Source organism: Tympanuchus pallidicinctus, unplaced genomic scaffold (genome assembly GCF_026119805.1).
Source record: "Tympanuchus pallidicinctus isolate F22 unplaced genomic scaffold, pur_lepc_1.0 scaffold14, whole genome shotgun sequence".
NCBI classification, from domain to species: Eukaryota; Metazoa; Chordata; class Aves; order Galliformes; family Phasianidae; genus Tympanuchus; species Tympanuchus pallidicinctus.
In genome coordinates, this window is record NW_026294659.1 from 2,268,467 (window position 1) to 2,286,363 (window position 17,897).

At 37.5% G+C, this 17,897-nt stretch overlaps 1 protein-coding gene across 6 annotated transcripts in view; it reads right to left on the reverse strand.

The window, feature by feature from the left end:
• Positions 1–2,954: 2,954 nt before the first annotated feature.
• BCLAF3 (BCLAF1 and THRAP3 family member 3) overlaps positions 2,955–17,897 on the reverse strand; it is a 29,588-nt gene continuing 14,645 nt past the window's right edge. For 3 of the 6 annotated variants that reach the window (XM_052673747.1, XM_052673745.1, XM_052673746.1), the window contains exons 6-13: positions 17,142–17,256; positions 16,881–16,944; positions 16,702–16,797; positions 15,930–16,048; positions 14,068–14,182; positions 9,133–9,228; positions 5,052–5,207; positions 2,955–3,385 (exon numbers count right to left, since the gene is read on the reverse strand). In XM_052673747.1, coding sequence (XP_052529707.1) covers positions 3,356–3,385; positions 5,052–5,207; positions 9,133–9,228; positions 14,068–14,182; positions 15,930–16,048; positions 16,702–16,797; positions 16,881–16,944; positions 17,142–17,256 — 791 coding nt within the window. In that variant the 3' untranslated portion in view covers positions 2,955–3,355. The remainder of the gene's footprint in view (positions 3,386–5,051; positions 5,208–9,132; positions 9,229–14,067; positions 14,183–15,929; positions 16,049–16,701; positions 16,798–16,880; positions 16,945–17,141; positions 17,257–17,897) is intronic. The other 3 variants (XM_052673749.1, XM_052673748.1, XM_052673750.1) reach the window with 2 other exon arrangements.

The window sequence follows — 17,897 nt, forward strand, 5'->3', positions numbered from 1 at the left end:
AGCAGCATTAACACTAAATTCACAACTTACGACACTTATAAGGAAGACTAATCATGTTCATTGACTGTATTTTGGATAGCCATGAAAAGAAAAAAAAACATTTCACATGTGAACAACTGAGAACATGACAAGCATTCAGCGGTCATTTCAAGTCAACTAACAGAAAGGCAATTCACATTTATAAAACAAAGCTAACTAGCTCTTAGACAATCATATTCTTGACTTGCCTTTCCAATGCAAATGCAGTGACCAGCTTCACTAATACAAGGAACATTTTTCCTTTGGAGCAGAGGATTACTCACATAGTTGAAAGTAAGCAGTTACATTAACAACTCTACTCAGTCCATGCTCATATTAGAAATAATGCAATAATCAGAACATTATTTAAGTCTTTGTACAGAGGGCATTTTCTACAATGTAGTCACAATATAGAAAGGCACCAAATTATTCAAGTAAACTGAACTTCTTCTTAACACTCGTTTTCTCAACTTGAGCCCTCTCACAAACCAATCAGTAATTTCAATATATTATTCTCAACTAACCATTCTGTCAGTACAACAGAACTTTCCTATGCTGAAAGAAAAAATGAGCCAATTACTCTTGTGTGCATACAGACGTCAGTCTCCAGCTAAAGATTCAAAGCACAGTAAGTTGCAGACCAGACAGTTAGGTTCCCTCTAGCACCTAATTCAATCGCTGAATTAAATTTCTGTACAAATCTGATTAGTAAAGCAAAGTTACTGGTAAAGAATGTGATTTCAGCAGATGGAAGCTCCTCACAAAAAAGCTAAAGCAACTGTAACAGGAACTACATTTCATCATATGACATTCATCTCGGGACCAATGTGGGGATGAGGTGAATAAAATAAACATCAGTAAACATATTAAAAGATACCACATTGGTAATATGTTGCTTACAGTTACAGAAATAATAATCGGATATCATATGGTAATACGTTGCTTACAGTTACAGAAATAACAACCTATATTGAAGAAACTAGACACAAAGTACTAAAACTAGCTGTGCATAAGTAAAATAAAGCACAAAACTGGAGGCATTTGCACTCTTAAACCTGGTTTTCATATTAAAATAAAAAATGAAAGCAGCATTAACTGGCTGAAGTCTGACTACTTCAGCATTATTTCTAGACAACCTTAGCAAAACTGACATGCCACAAGTTTCTTCACATATCCACTTCTCCCATTGGGCTCAACAACAAACTCTCTTCCAGGCTTTAGGAAGAACAACAAAGGAAGCTCACAGAAACAGTAGTATCCTGCAAAGTAAGACATGATAGCTTCAGTAGTTTGTCCTGTATCATGTATGGTTTCACCTGCGTTTTACAATGCTTAATGTGTTCAGGAGCAGCGTGGAAAAACTTGTTGGCTTCAGGGTGAACCTGCACCCATCTGCAGTGGTACTCGCAGCACTTCCCGACACTGGGCTGCTTAACGAACACGGCGGCTCCTTATTTGCTTTGGGTTGGCTCAATTTGTTGCTTCAATTTCCACTTGCTGGTAAATCCACACAGGATGATTTTATAGTTGGGTTCATCAGCGACAGCATCACAAGTATTTCCGATCAAACGGAAGCAGCTAACTTCCTGCAGATCAAGAAATTCTTTTCCTTTAACTTCCCATTTTGAATTTGTATGTCAGAAAGTTACTTAAATACTAGCTGAATCACTTAATAATTATTTCAACTGAAAACTCGAGTTTTAGAAACTTATACCATCTGGTGTTGTTGTTGAATCACCATAGCATCAATGAATCTGGCACACTTCCCGCCTACTTATTTTCTATGAACACTAAGCAGTACATCCCATGATTTAAGATTAAGTGACACTATTTTAGCTGCTCTGAGCCATTACCTATGCTTCCAACAAATAACTCCTCTACTGGAAGCACTGTGGAGAAGAAAAGAAAAAAAAACCACAACAAAGAAATCATGCAAAGAAAAAAAAGTCACATCCTGACTTTCCACCAAAAGACAAATATCCTTTTCTCTGAACCTACCCCTACCCACGATCAGAATTCTGATCTGTTATCCATCATAGAGCCTAGCCTGCATTCCCTACAGCTAACACTGTCCCAGAAATTATGGAAAAATGTTTCCTTAAAACAAATAAGGACGTTATCTGAAAACTACTTCTTACACATCTTCAATTTACCTGTAATAAAAAAGTGAAGAAATCTGTAATACATGTACACAACCCTACTATATATATTATATTAAGGCAAAGCTATAAACAGGAAATAAGCACAATATTGTTTATAGCTGCTGAAAAACATGTCGAGCTATTTAAATTCTGCATACAGCATAACAATACGTTCTCCTCTGAAGCACTGTAAGCTTTGGAGAATTACTGGGATTTTGAACAAAGTTACAAGCTATCTGCATTTAAAGCAGTTTCAATTATGAACAGCTTTGTTAAAATACATGCTTATAAAAAACTTACATTTCTTGTTTTGTTGTTTTTTTTTTTTTTTTTCCCCTTGCAACTAAACACTTCAGGCCCCAATTTCAGAATTCAAGAAGCCACCAAATCATTTATGACAAGATGAAAGAACACATGGCTTCGTCAAGAATGCCATACATAAAAAAACCCCACAAACCTATGAGACAGTAACTTTGAATACAGACCAACTAACCCCATAACAAACCCAAGCATGCCTTCAGTGCAGTTACAAACTACTGCTACAGAACACTGCATACCTGCCTGTTGCCATTCATGTTCATCAAATACCAAAAATTGTCTCAGCAGTCTTAACACTTCACAAATGTATACACATCTCAGAAACCCAAGAATATTATGAAACTCCAATGAAGTAATACAGAATATTGTTTTATGGAAAGGACTGAACAGAGGTGTAAGATCTATTGCGCAACCTACCAGGTCATTTCTTTCTTGGCTAATCCTGAGCTATGTGCTATTACCAAACAATTCAGGCACTTTTTTTTTGTTTTCCTTTTTTATTACATAAGCAATAAACTTTGAACATATAAACCTCTGGGTATAACAACTCAAGTTCCATCTGTAACATCATGCTTGGAGAAAAAGTAATCAATAAATAAGACTCCCTTCAGTGACTTCTTTACTCGAGACCGGTATGCAAAAGGAACTAAAGGTACATACTACAACATTTCCATTGAATACTGTAGTTTAAAAGCAATTATGAAAACCGTAAAAAAGTTCTGCAGCATTCTCCTACCAAAAAATAAAGTTATTTTTTAATCAAGAAAGTTACAGGGTTAGTTCCTTTATCCCAATTTAGGTCTGGACAAAGTTGCCAAAAGTGAACAGATGTTCCCTTTTCTGTGTTTCACGTTTCAACTTCAGGATCAGAGCTTAGTTCAGGTTTCTGTCCCAGTATTTAAATTTCCCTACAAAGAGAAAGAAAGCAATCGTTACTGTCAGATTTCTAACAGCAAAAAAAAAAATAAGCCCCCAACTTTCTTATAAATACCATATCATTATAGTAACATAAATTCTTTTAGTTAGGGATTCAAAAAGCAATCAATTGTAAAGACTGTGCCTTAAAGGATGCATATGCATAATTATTTCAAAAGAGTGAAGTAAACCAAAGGCGCTCTCACCAGTTTAACTAGTCTTGAAGTGTAATTATTACACTGTACAAAATAAGGGATACAATCTACAATCTAAGGAATAGCTGTTTCTAAAGAATTACCCAACCATCAATCAGCATGTTTAAAAAAAAAAAAAAAACGGCTGTCATTCTGAAAGGTTTCTTTGACATCAGTGATACTCAATTTCCTCCTCAGCCAAAAATCAATATTCAGATCTTATTTCTCTATTTGAAATCATAATCACCAAGAGCCAGATTTTGTTAAGATTATTCTAATAAGCTCCAGACAAGAACCTTAATATCCAATTACAGAACAGCATTGGAATTTAATGGGGGGGAGGGAAGCTCACTACAACAAAATTAGGTTATGGCACTTTATGCCCATTTTCCAGATCTATACTTTTTGGAAAAAACCTTTCCACACTTGTTTCCCATTAATTCCCATTCCATTTGCCCTTCTGCTATATTTATTTGAGTCCATACCAATTTAAAAACAACTCACCAGTATATTTTAGCAAGAAGCAACCTCTTTAACATGTTTAGTTTTCTTTGAGTCTTTGCTTATTGGTTTTGTTGCTTATTTTTCCACTTTCTTCATTCTTCTACCAGACTGGTAGCTTTGCTTTTTTTAAAATGGCTCTAAGAACCTATTAATGTTTCTGCACTCTAAAAACTCAACTCTAATCCAACCACTAATGCTTATTATGCAAGTGTATTTACTTGTACGGACACAGACAGAGAATTACAAAACTAACATTCTCAAAGGAACACACAACTGGAAAGGGCTGTGCAGGTCATCTAATTCAATTCTGATGCCATGAGTAGCCCTACCCAACTCTAATTACACTTGACCAATTCTAATAAAGGATTGAGAGTGCTTTAACCACTTCTACTCCCAAAAGCTGTAACATTTTAAACAGTTCAGAAGTTCTTCTGCACTTCTGTATTATCACTGTCTCACACACACTGCAAATCAAAGTGTAAGATAGATGTGCTAGAGTTTTTCAGCCCGAGCTGAAAGCTGAGTTTTTCAGGCACCATACACTACAGGATGCTTTATTCAGAACAGCACTTTAAGGCACATGATGAATGTAAGATAACACAATGAGGAACAGAAACATAAACTTAATCAAAAAGCGTATCAATACTCTTCATGTTAATTTAGAACTGTAGTCTTAAGACGATCTAACATTTTCAACAGAGGTCCACTTTCTCTCATCAATAAGAAAGCAGACCAAGAAGAGAATATTGGAAATCATCACAGAACCTCACAGCACAGCTCAAACAAATACCCATGAAGAAAATAAGTGCAAAATCAAGTGTGCCTCCTTGTGCTTTTACAGGCAATGTTCCGAAGTATCCCATCTGAGCTATTCCATGGGGATATAAAAACCGTAGTGGGCAATTTGAATATTCACATTTTCATAAAAGCACTTAGTGAAGAAGAAATTAAACCAACTCACCTTTTCTTTCCTCAGAAATCCATCTCTGTATTTATTAGTGGTAAACCCCCTTACACCAACAGAACGTAACCGCTGGTACTTAGCTTGAATATATAAACCCTTCTGTACTAAGCCTGATTTATAATGGGATTGCAAACGGCCATCTGCAAAGTTGCTCTGTAACAGTACGGAAAGGGAGGAAAAAAGTGCAGAATGAGGGCACCAAAACTCAATAGCTGGCATTTACAGTTGTATATACACACAAAACCGACAGTACTGAACAAGAACATGCAATAGCAAATACTGAGCCTCTTCCTTATTTACAGCTTGCTGTTCCTTAGAACACCAGCTACTTTATCACATTCGCTGTTTAAAACATCTGAAATGGTCATTGTTACAGAAAAACAGGAATTGCTAAAAGGAAAACAACAACAAAAAGAAAAAAAAAGCACCATACTTGCTACCAAATTCACTGATACAGGCCTGCAGCAGGCAAATGTGTTGAACCTAAAAAAGTTATGCTAAGTAGAAGTTAGCATGACTATTTATCATGTATCCTCACACCGTAAGACCACAGAATTACTTCCCTTACTCTGTTCTTTTATCACCCCCCAACTGAAATACTGTATGCTAACCTAGCATGGGAACAAATGTAACAGAGCTTACTGGTGAGGGAATTAGAAATTCCCAGAAATAGCAATATAGGAAGACCAACACTGACAGCAGCAGCTAAAAGGATAAAAAGCACTCCAATCTCCAACAGAACAAGCTATGAAGTCTCAGAAAGGTTCACTGTAATTTTGCCTCATTTTCCAATAATGCAGATTAAAGTTTTCAAATGTGACAGTAACAGAAAAAAAATCCTGTAGATGTTCACCCTTTAAAGCTTTTTCACCCCATGCAGAGTAAAAAAAAAAAAAAAAAAAAAAAAGTTCTTACATAAAAAGGAAACATTATGTTGATATAAAATAGCTGTCACACTTTACAAACAGATTTAAAGTAAGACAGAATTAAACAACAGAAAAAGAGCCTTTCTTGAGCATGACCTAATTGCTCTGGTGAAGTCAGTCTCCTTTTGACAGAGTAAGGATCACTTCAAGAAAAATCACATGCTCTGAGGTTGTGATAAGCTTGGTACCAGTTTCTCCATGGTGTAGCTGAAGAACAGCTAAGGACTGCACAGAACAGAGGTTACTCAATGCAAATACAGTTTCTGTTATTTTAAGAAAATCACTTCAGCCACCTAATATGTAGAGATAACATGAAGCTGGCCCCATCAGTTCCCTAGCGTCACTCTCATGATGCTTGTAGGCAAAGGACATACTTGGAGAAGGCTACTAAATGCTATCTCACCCCTTTACCGAAAAGCCATCAGAGTCCAATCACAATATAATTAGGTGCAAGTAAATTCCTTAAGTAGATACACGCCTACCATAGGGGAAGCTGAAGGGCGTTTGCAATGCTATATTAAGGCATTGAACACAATTAACAGCAGAGGTCCTCATTTCTCCCACAGTTGCTGCGGTTCTCTGTTCTGACACAGGAGGCTACCAAGGGAGCCTCAGGGGGCTGCATTTGCACAGCAAGCAGCAAAGAACCAGAACAAATAAGAAAGGAAGAAAAGGTGCAAGATACCGAAAGCGAGATTATACGTACACTTCAGTTGCAACACAAGCATCTACACAAGCAGGGAGAATGAGGTACAGAAGTACTATTAGCAGGGCAGAATCAGACACAGGAACAGTTAACAGATCATATACTTGGTACACAGGTAACTGCAGTCACACACAGTTGAGAGTAAAATGAGATAATCTAATGGTGTGAATGAAGGTGAATGAAAAACAACTACATTTCAGCCTCAGGAAAAAAACAAACTGAAGTGACATCTAATATTACCTCAGGACCATTTTATAATCAATGCTACTCATGCTGCCTATGAACCAGTGGCTTTCAAGCTCTGAGAAGTCTGTAAGAGCTAATATGTTAACACTGTACTGTGTCTGGCTAGGGCAGAGTCAATTTTCTTCACAGCAGTCCACACCAGACCATGGTTTCAATTGGTGACTGATACAGCACAGACAACACAGCAATGTTTCTGGCTGCAGCTGAACAGTATCTGCACAGCATTACTACTCTCTCTTCCTTCAGCCTGGCTCCCAACAAGCTGGCCAGGCAAGACACTGGGAGGGGACACAGCCTGGATAGTCAGGACAACTTACCCAAACTGACCAAAGGATTTCCATGCTCATGCTCAGTAAGAATACTGAGGAAAGCCGCTGCCTGGAGGCTGGCTGAGCATCAGTCTCCCTGTGGGATACGGTAAGCAATTGCCTTTGTATCATTCCTTTTTCCTTCATCTTTCCTTTACTTGACTGGTGACGCACTGGAACAGGTTGCCCAAGGAGGTTATGGATGCCCCATCCTTGGAGGTATTCAAGGCCAGGCTGGACATGGCTCTGGGCAGCCTTGTCTCATGGTTGGCAACCCTGCACCCAGCAGGGGGGTTGAAACTAGATGATTTCCACAGCATCACGGAATGGCACAGGTTGAAAGGGACCTCAAGAATCATGAGTCTCCAATCCCTCCCTCCAGAGGCTGTTCCACCAACCTCCACATTCAACCCAGGCCATTGTTTTCGCTCCCCCTCTTCTCTTCCCTAGTGCTGCTGGAGGTGGGAGAGCGAGCAAGCCATTAACACACAGGACTGTGTAAATTACAGAATGAAGTTTAGTTCAGAAGATAACCGTACATACAGTACCTACTGAAATGAATCACAGTCAACATTTTAAAGTCTTTTCACAGAAAAGATCTTTTAATCTGTGTAAGATTTCTTTGGATCTCTTATGAAACTGATGCTCAAAGGATTTTTTTCTGTAGAATGTTAAACTTTTTGCAAGACCATATATGCTAATAACTCCCCTCCTCTTTTTTTTTCTTTTTAATTAGGTTAGGACTCTCCAATTTTATTAATCAGGAAGAAGAATTCAGTGTATTTTTAATATTCAGCCAAGGAAGGCTCTTGAGTGTCAAATCACCTTCCTGAAGCAGGTTTCAGCAACAGCATAGGCAGGAAAAATCCTTTAAGTTATGCAAGAGGAAATGAAATGTAAGAACACTGATGAAATCAAATCAGCAATGCTGTTTCCATGGTAGTAATAATGTGCTATACACATATAGAAACCACAATACCAGTGAAAATGCTATCTTCTCAACAGATATTAAAGCAGTATGGAACCAATCTCTGGATACAGCAATGTTCAGTTTCATATATAAAGGTAATTGCAGTTTAAGCAGACTTATGTTTGCACAGCAGAATTCAGTGCTGATGTAAAATAAAGGAAATTGAAAACTGCTTTGAATAATCTACCAACATAACCTCAAAGAGATAGTGGTGAATAACCACTCATCCCTTATAAAAAGGCCACATGGAGGGGACAGGAAAGAATACTGAATAAGAGACTATGACACCTTTCTGTGTTAAGATGGAGTTATGCAGGCTAGCATTTTTAACTTGTTAAGCTTCAGCTTGAAAGTTTTTTCTGTTTCATTGGTTCTTTAAACAGCAGAATAGTGAGCCCTTTTTGATAGTATTAGCTTAGCTTTCTGGCAGACTGACTGCCTTTTTTTCCCCAACAGTTCCCTTATATTCAGTCTGAGGGGGCAGAAGAGCCCTTCTACTCTTCAAATTGTCATCCAAAGTGCTAGCCACTGAGCTCAGCCAACATAGCCTTACTTCAACTTCACTATCTTTAGAACAAGAAGGATCAATACCTATTCTGTGCTGTTTTTCTCCTGAGAGTACACTTGTTAAATAGCAAGTACGGGTAACTTTAAAGGATAAAATGAGAAAGCTTTTTTTTCTTGACATAAATAAATCTAGTTGGATATTTATTTTTATTTCAGCTGTATGGATAGAATACTGAATAACTCAGCTCAATCCACTGCCAGCCCTCTTTCCTCCCATTATGTCAGCAGAAACAATTAGGCCACACTGCTACTACTTTTCACATTTGATACCTTCAAATCTGCATTTCTTTACCAAACTCAAGAGGATCAAAGTCACAATTTATACAACACACTTCTGATAAAAGCTGGTCTGTACCTTAAAGTGTCTCCTGATGGGACCTGTGTTCTCAAGGCGTCCTCTAACATGTCTATGCGGGAAAGTATCGTTTGTTCTTGAAGAATAGTAAGAATTCTAGTTTGAAAACAGATAGCAAAGTTATTAGCTTAACATTATTAAATTACAAAGGAAAACAGTTTCCAGGTTATACTAACACATGTTAAAGTCCTTTCAGCCTTGTGATTTTGACACAAAGACACTGTCTGAAAGCACCAAAAGAGAAGCAAAGGGCCTGGAGTACAGGTTGGCTATAGTGACAGCAGAGCCCATCAAACCCAAAGATGATACAAACCATTGTGTTGGAATATCGTCCTCTTGGGTTGTTACCTGCTTGGATTTCTTCAGTGAAGGCTCTACAACCCTGTCCCTTCAGAACACATGCCTCAATTAGCACACAGCATGTGTAATAGACTGCTCTAGCAGTCATCCCTTGAGTCAGGAATAAGAGCAAGATTAGTACTCTGGATACTCCTGGTTAGCATATGGTCACTATTAGAGCATTTACCACAAACACAAGCATCACTGCTCTACATACCACCACAGCAACCAGACAAATGCATTGGCCCTCCAAATATTCTGCTTTTAAATTTGTATTATATAGTAGCATATCGGAGAAGAATTGCTAGCCACAGAAACATACCTGACCTTAAGGACAAGTGGCATGGACAAGTGGTATCAAAACTGTTGTGTTAGCACACTGAAAGCAGAAGGCAAACAGTCATGGTTGCATAAAACAGAGCACTCCCTCCAGACACTGTGTTCTTTCATCTTTTCCAGCTTTTCCCATGACAGTTACCATGACAGGATCCGTTCAGCTAAAGTATCATTTTCCCCCATCATTGCATACAAGTACTGACAAGTATTACACACTGATACATGCTACACTATATTCATCTAATGAAGACAGAACCGAATTGCTAATGAATTCTTGGCCAAATGCACTTTTCCCCTGTTCCCTTTAAAAGTAGTCTTCAAGGCCACAGAAGTGTCCCAGCACTACTGAATTCCTTTTTTCTTTCCCCAACGTAACTAAAACAGCTTTAAATACATTTTAAGAAAAACTTAAGAACTCTCATTTGTCTCAAATAAACTAACATTGTATAATAAAATGCAAATGTATTTTTTTATGTTTTGCTGCCTAAAGAATTTCTGCTCTCTAGCAAAATATCAAACCTTCCCAGTGGCAGAAACACTTTTGTATGCTTTCTAATGTTGGTAGGCTAATAAATGCAACAGAGCACTGCTGGAATCCAATTTAGCTCTAACTGGGGTTTAAAATAGCATTTTTTAGAAGAACATATTATTGCCTGCAAGTCAACTGTTTAGCTCCTGAAAATGCCTTGCCAGGAGTGGACTTAGAATACAAAGATAGTCCATGAAATCAAATACTTACAAGGAAGGAAGCTGGGAAGTTTGACATGCTTTTCCCTCTGGGTATTTCATTCTGTTTTTCTTGGAAAAAGCCACTTGGTTACCTTCACAAACTTTCTTCTTCCTCTTTGTTCCCTTCCTCTCTACATTACATAACCAAACGAGGAAGCCTACTATTGTAGTACACTCTTCCTTAAAGAAGAGTATTTAGCAAGATTCAAAGAGAAGATATTAAAAAAGATTTCTTGCTGTAGTTAAAAATAGATTATTAGGAATTAAGAAAAGTTTGTCTTAGCTGAATATGGAGCACCAGCCCACTCCCCCCACACTCAAACATGTCCGTGGGCCATTCATGCATGGTCTTAGTTTTGACACTGCTATGCTTGTCATTTGAAACCTGGCTCTCTGATGTACTCTTTCTTCTCTCCATATTCACCTGTAGATCAGAGCAAATAAACCTAAGAGGAGTTCTTCAAGTTTTTCCAGGGTTTGATTTTTAAAATTATAGGTGGAATGTTCTTAAACAGAGTGGTGACATCTACTGTATGCTTTCTCCACTGTGCTTTTCCCTCACCTTTATGATTTTTGCTGACACAACATGCTATTGCCACCTCTCTCCTGCAGTACAGAACAGCTTTCCACAAAAACTGGTGAGCTGTGCCTGGAATTAACTGAAACAATTTCCACTCACGTATCTGTAAGAAAGAGCTAAACCACTGAGTACTTTCTTATCCAATAACTATTATCTTAGCTCTTGCTTAAGTTTCAGTCCCTTCCTCAGTATTTTCATGCATTCCCGTGCCCCACTCATATAAGCTTATTTTAGCACACTTCCTATTTGTTTCCTGTTTAATAAATGTGGCTGGCCCAACACCAATATTCTGGTGCCTCAACAAACTATTTCTTAAATCCACTGCACTCCTCTCTGTGCACTGCCTTTTAGTCATTAAAGCCTTACGCTTTCTAACATTTACATTAGAACAGTTTACAACAGTGTTCACATCTAAACTTCTATTCCAAAACAAGACTGACTTGCAAATTCCAAATATTTGCTTTCTTGGAGAAAACAACTACGAGAGGCCTTTGCTCCCATTCGTTGTTTTTTGGGTTTTTTTTTGTTTTTAAAGCTGCTCTCAACTCCATTAATATCACATTTCTGAAGAAAAAAACACAAACAGTTGTGGATACAGTCACACGGCTCTGAATTTATTACAAAAGCACTACTCACCTCACAAGTTAAATGTATGGCTGAAATTACAGTTGGCTACTTTGAAACTGCTCCAGTTCTCAGCTTCCTCAATAAACAGCAGAGCAGTGCTAGTACCTCACATGTATGGAGATCAAGCTTGAGCTATGGACTGCCAAGATCTTTTCCCATACCACCCAGTCCTCAAGAACTACTTCAAGAAAAGCCATCTATAAGCACCAATCTCACATAGCTTGTCTGTACACCACAGGAAATGCCACAGCATTGGAGCCAGGTTAGGTAGCTGAACTATTTACGTCATCTCAGGTATGAGACTCAGCTGTATTATTTATCTTTTCTACCCAGGACAAGATTGCGTTCTTTCTGCATCACTTCAGCATTTAACAGAGTAGATAAAAAGGAAAACAAAAGGAGCAGAGTAAGAACAGAGCAAAAACGAAGAACAAAAACAGACAAGAAGATGCAATTAGAAAGCATCGATCAGTACACTCCAGACATATATGCAAGATGTCCATAAAGCCCCCATGCCAAGTGCTGAGTACTGGGTCATTCTACTGATGCATGCAGATGGCAAATTAACTCGTGTATGGCTGACTTCATGGAGAGTCATCTTTTGCATTTTTAATACCTATGCTTTCTCAGCTACTGCTGTTCTGAATTGGTAAGTTCCTCAGTGCAATGTATTGCTTCTCAGGAACATTAAAGCTATTTTTAAAATTGCATCTAGTTTGCTACTAGATGTCAATGTGAAGTCTTCCTGAATCTTCAACAGTTCAAATTCAGTCTCTATTCCAAATTAACATCTAGCATCATTTTGCAATTACTATATTAGTTAAGGAGGTATTACTGCATGTTTACAGGGCTTCAATCTTAGTCTTCAGGTTTGTTTGTTGTTTTTACTTTTAATATTGTTGTGTTGAGTCATTTTGCATTTACACCTGCCAAGCAGCTATCCTCCAATGACAATCACTACTCTAACTACATAAAAACTGTTTTTGATGGACCTTTGATGGTCTTCTGGAAGCCTATCCATAGGCTATGAATTACAACATAGAAGAACAGACAGTTTCCCTTAGTCTCCCCTTTCTTAGCACCAGCCACAAAAGATGTTTTAGAATTATATGGTACAAATCAACATGGGCAGATGCACAAGTCCTATTACACAAGCACAAGCACTTCAAAACAAAACTGCACTCATTCAGAAAGCTTTCCAAAAGGAGCAAACATTTATTTCAACTGAACATTAACTGCCTTCTCAATTTCAGTATTAAGTGCATTACAAAGAGAGAGCCCTAAGACAGATCAAGTGCTCAAGTTAGCTCTGATAAACTTTGTATCAACACAGACAAACTATTCCAAGTAAAATATTTCAACCCTAGGAATATAATTTCAGGCATTTCTGCAGTCTCATGTACAGTTTCTTTCTTAAAAACAAAACAGAAACAACAACAACAAAAACAAGATATTTCAGAACTTCCCTCCTGAGGAGAAACAGTGTTACAGTAACAATGCTGGACATGGCCCCAGACAACCTGCTTAAGGAGGAAGTTGGACCAGATGACCCTCAGAGACCTCTTTTGACTTGAACCATTCTGCAAGTGCTACTGACATAAGATTCAGATCTTGCCCCTGGACTGATGACAACTACCTCCCATTTCCCCTTCTCAAGATATTCCATATTACTTCAAGTTACTTGCTCAGTAAAAATGCCTTCTAGTTTGTGGTTTAGATCACGTACATATTACAAAGCAGGAGAAATGCAGCATTCAGGAACTTACACTGCTGTAGCTTCATAAAATAAATTTGTACTATTTACTGGAACATCTTAAAATCAATTAACTCTACTAAATTATTATGAACCCTAAGTTAGTCCAGCCTGTTCATGCTACTCAATTAGAAGTCTAAAGTTGAGCACCTAATCTCCCCACGCCCCCCAAAAATACTGCTTCCATTGTAAATACACCCAACCTAAACTAGCTTTCTGAAGAGACACATTCCTGGCAACTTCCCTGTGAGGTAATAAAACACAACAGCAATACTCTAGAGCTGTTCAAAAGTAAAAAAGATATTCTTTTACCAGCATTGGTCATAAAAGCTATTTTAGCTCTCTTGAACTATTCTGCACTGCAAAAGATGCCTGAGGAATTACTGTTGTAGAACCATTTTCTTTTTTAATCATTGATCAAGTGTAAAGATAAAGACTCGCATGGAAATTAAAAGGCAAGAGTTCACAGATCGTTAGCCATATCAGCCCAAAAAAGTGCAGCAGGAAATGAATTATGAAGGAAAAAAAAAAACAACAACACAGAAACAACTACTTCCAGATTCAGGCTTACCAGGTGAGGTTTCCCAATAAATTTCCTGAAAGGTGGCTTAATGAACCTCATGGGCTTTTGGAAGCCATCAAGTTGAGAGTTCTGTAATCTTGAAAAACTGCAGCTTTGCTGATTCCTGAGAGAATAATTCCAGAAAGAACAATTAAAATCCAGAACCGTAATATAGCAACACGTTTAATTTTAAATGACCTTACTTTAACATTGGTACCACTTAGAAATGGTAAAATGACAGCTTTCATGTAATCTTAATCTAAGATATTTGATAAATGACTAGTGCTCTGGCTAAAGAGAAGTACAAGTTACACACAATCATACAGTAAACTCCATTTTCTTATGCAATGATAACGAATGGTGACTTCTGTCTTTTCCAAAGCCTCACTTTTTAAAACAAGTTTCCCCGACTCCCACAGCTACACCCCCACGCCTGGCTAACACTGCCCTCTGCTGGCTGACACGCTTTTTGTATTTCAGTGGTTTTTCAGATTGTGCTACCTTCAAAGTCGCACACAGCTTCTCATCTCACCAATTCCAAATCAGACAGAAGCTCTGATAAATATCCAGATGCTAGAATATGCTTGTTATCCCTTCAGTAAGTACAACACGGCTCTGACTTCGGGTTTTTTTGGTTTTGTTTGTTACTGAGCACACTGCCAATTACTGATAGATCCACAACCAATAAATAAAACGTACGTATACCATGAAAAGTAATGACTAGAAGCCAAAATTTATAGTTCCCAGAACTATAACACGTATAATAAAAAAGGCCAAAAGAAGGCAGAACGGGCTAGCGGATTAAGCACTGCCAACATCTCACGTGCAAACTGTGAAAAAAAGCCTGCTTTTCAGGAAGGTGGTATCCATCTTCCATTACTGCCCTCAGCCTGCAAATGCATTAGCCATCAGCACTACAAGTGTCCTCCAGCCTCCATCAAGCTCAAGGACAGCCACGCTTCATAAAAAAACCCCAGCTTCCCACTGTAAATAGTATATATAGAAGGTAAAGCAAGTTAGTAACCGCAGAAGTAGCAAAAAAAAAAGCCTTACCAGACAACTGAGCCAAACATATACTGAAGATACAGCATCAAGCAAGTATAAGGCTATAGGCAACAGTCCAATAATTTGGTTTTATTTTTCCTTTGACAACTTTCATCTTTTTATCTAAACAATTTCAAACACAGGATTTTTTTCTCTTTTTTTTTAATTTATTTTATTTTTTTTTTTTTACAGTTTTAGTAGTCAATTTTCCTAAATATGCACATATTGTCATGATTTGCCATTATGAACTGTTTAAAATGGACAATTAGCAATATATTCATATATCTGCAAAACATGACGACAGTGTAGATGCATTTCATTACACTCTGGCAACTCTTCAATCAACGCTTCTAACACAAATAAGCCATTCGTGTAATCTTAACATCAAAAGCAAAAATAGGATGACTGAGGTTAGCAAACACCTCTGGGCCACACATCTTTAGCAGACCTGCTGCAGGAATTCAGAGAAGTAAAAAGCTATTCCAAAGTTTAATGTTAATTAATAAAATTAAAACAAACAAACAAATTCTGTTTGCTGACATTCCACGATACCAGAAACACCCCGAGCAGCACAAGAATGCATTCGTTCTGGATCATTATTATGAAACTACAAAATACCAATGAAGTAGTAGTAGAAAAATAACCTCTACCAACATAATACACCATTACATAGGAAGCTTCAAATTTTACTGACACATGTCACAACTGAAGTCAAACTTCAAAAGAAAATCACAACAGATTTGAATGCAACTGCGGAAGCATCGATAAAATTAAATGTACAAGAGAAGAACAAGCTTAGGCAAATGTGATTATTATTAGCTAATTACCTTGGAGCTGTACCATCCGTATGAAATGCTCTCTCATCTTCATTCTTCAGTCTCTCTTTTCTTCTCCTTTCTATATCATGCCGTAGATCATTTGGATCTTCTAAAACTCTTATGATGTTCTATTTAAGAGGAAGGGTTGGTGCCAAGTTAGCTTGTAATAAGGAAATATTGACTTTATTTGTCCTTCAAGGGTTTTATTCAGTAATCTTGTTGACTAACCGTATAGACACAGGACAGTTGCGCATCAGCCTAAGAATCCAAAGTCCAAAACAATAACAGCAGCTACTCTCTGACAATTACCTTCTCCCACCATCTGTCTCCTTACACATTTCTGAACAGTAGCGAACAGAAAGCTGGAATTTCAGTTAAATAACTGCTCTACATAAAACTGACAACAAAAAAAAATTCACAAACTACAGTAAATCTTAAGAAAGTCTACTCTTCTTAATTAAGTTGTACCTCCACACATTAGCACCACAGAAAAACAACAGGAAACCAAATCGCAGTAAGCGTAGTTTATAAGGGGGAAACAAAATCCCATGCCCCTGGATAAAAGCAGGGATTAGGACTGCGTTCAGTATAGAACTGCGTTCTGTACGTTGGGCCAATCTAACATCACAGGAGAAATATTAAGGGTTTTTCCAATCTCAGACAGAAATTAGAATCCATGTCAGTTGCCCACTCAGTATTTACATTAAATAAGAATAAATAGTTCAAGCAGTAGCAATAACCACGCTCCAGTTATTCTAGAACACATCTGCACTCTACTTACCACAGTAATGGAAGTATGTTTAATATCTGTAAATACAGTCACGTGCATTCCTTTTAAAACAGAATTGCTAGCGGTCTTCAAAGCATGTAAGAGTAGCTTTTCAATATAAAGCAGAAAAGTGTTAGTTACACCTATGTAACTTTCACTGAACTATAAAAAAAATAAAATAAAATGAATACCTGAGGAGATTCTGATGGGACAGTTCGTTTGTTCTGAAGTTCTGCTAAAGACATGTCAATCCTCCTGAAACAGCAAAACCACACAAGAATAAGCAGCATCAATATAAATCATTATTAACCAACTACAGAATCTTTGCAGATTACGTACAGATAGTTTAGAGTCAGTGAAAAAATACAAACAACTCCAGCTATGTAATGTTAAACCTACTTAAGATTAACTACTTTGATGCAAATAAATTAAGGCAGAAGCACACCAATTACCTGTGGATTTCTGGATCCAAACTTCTTTTAACTTCATTCATATTTGGAATTGGTTTATCCTGGATTTTTGAGAACCGTTCATGCAGAGTTATGTCGGATGATGTAAAATAATTTGCTGTGCAAAGACATTAAATACAAGAATGTTTAAGCGCACTATTTCAAGTGTGTTGTGGGAAATATTATCTTTCAAAAGATTAACTGCTAAGGACACCATGACAACTTCTGAGATTAAATTCCAAACTATTTCCACTTGTAGCTTAATGTTCCCAAACGAGAGATTAGGCCAGCTCAACTCAGACAGCCCTCTTAGTAAGATTAAGCTGAAGAAAGTTAACTGTTTATCAGTTCCATCATGGCAACTACTAGAAGCAACAAATAAAGTTCTGCACTACATGTGACACAAGTCTAGAAAATCATCTGAAAAATTACAGGAACTATATGTAACTAAAACGTTGTGACTACAACAAAGCTTTATTTTCCCCCCAACTCTCTTCACTTGTTAAAAAAGCAGTTTAACTTCAAGCACTTCCATGAAATCCCTTCTACGTTCACAGCCTACAGTAACCTCTAAATAAGGAGCAAGACCTTCTAACCAAAAAGTGCTCCATCCGACCACTTCAGCTCTTCAACCTACATTCTCCTTCAACGAATGACATGAAAACAAATGAAACCTAACACCTGATATTTACAAGGGCAGCATGCCTAACTCATTATTCCTTTTATAGTAATTGTAAATACATAAATACACACATATAC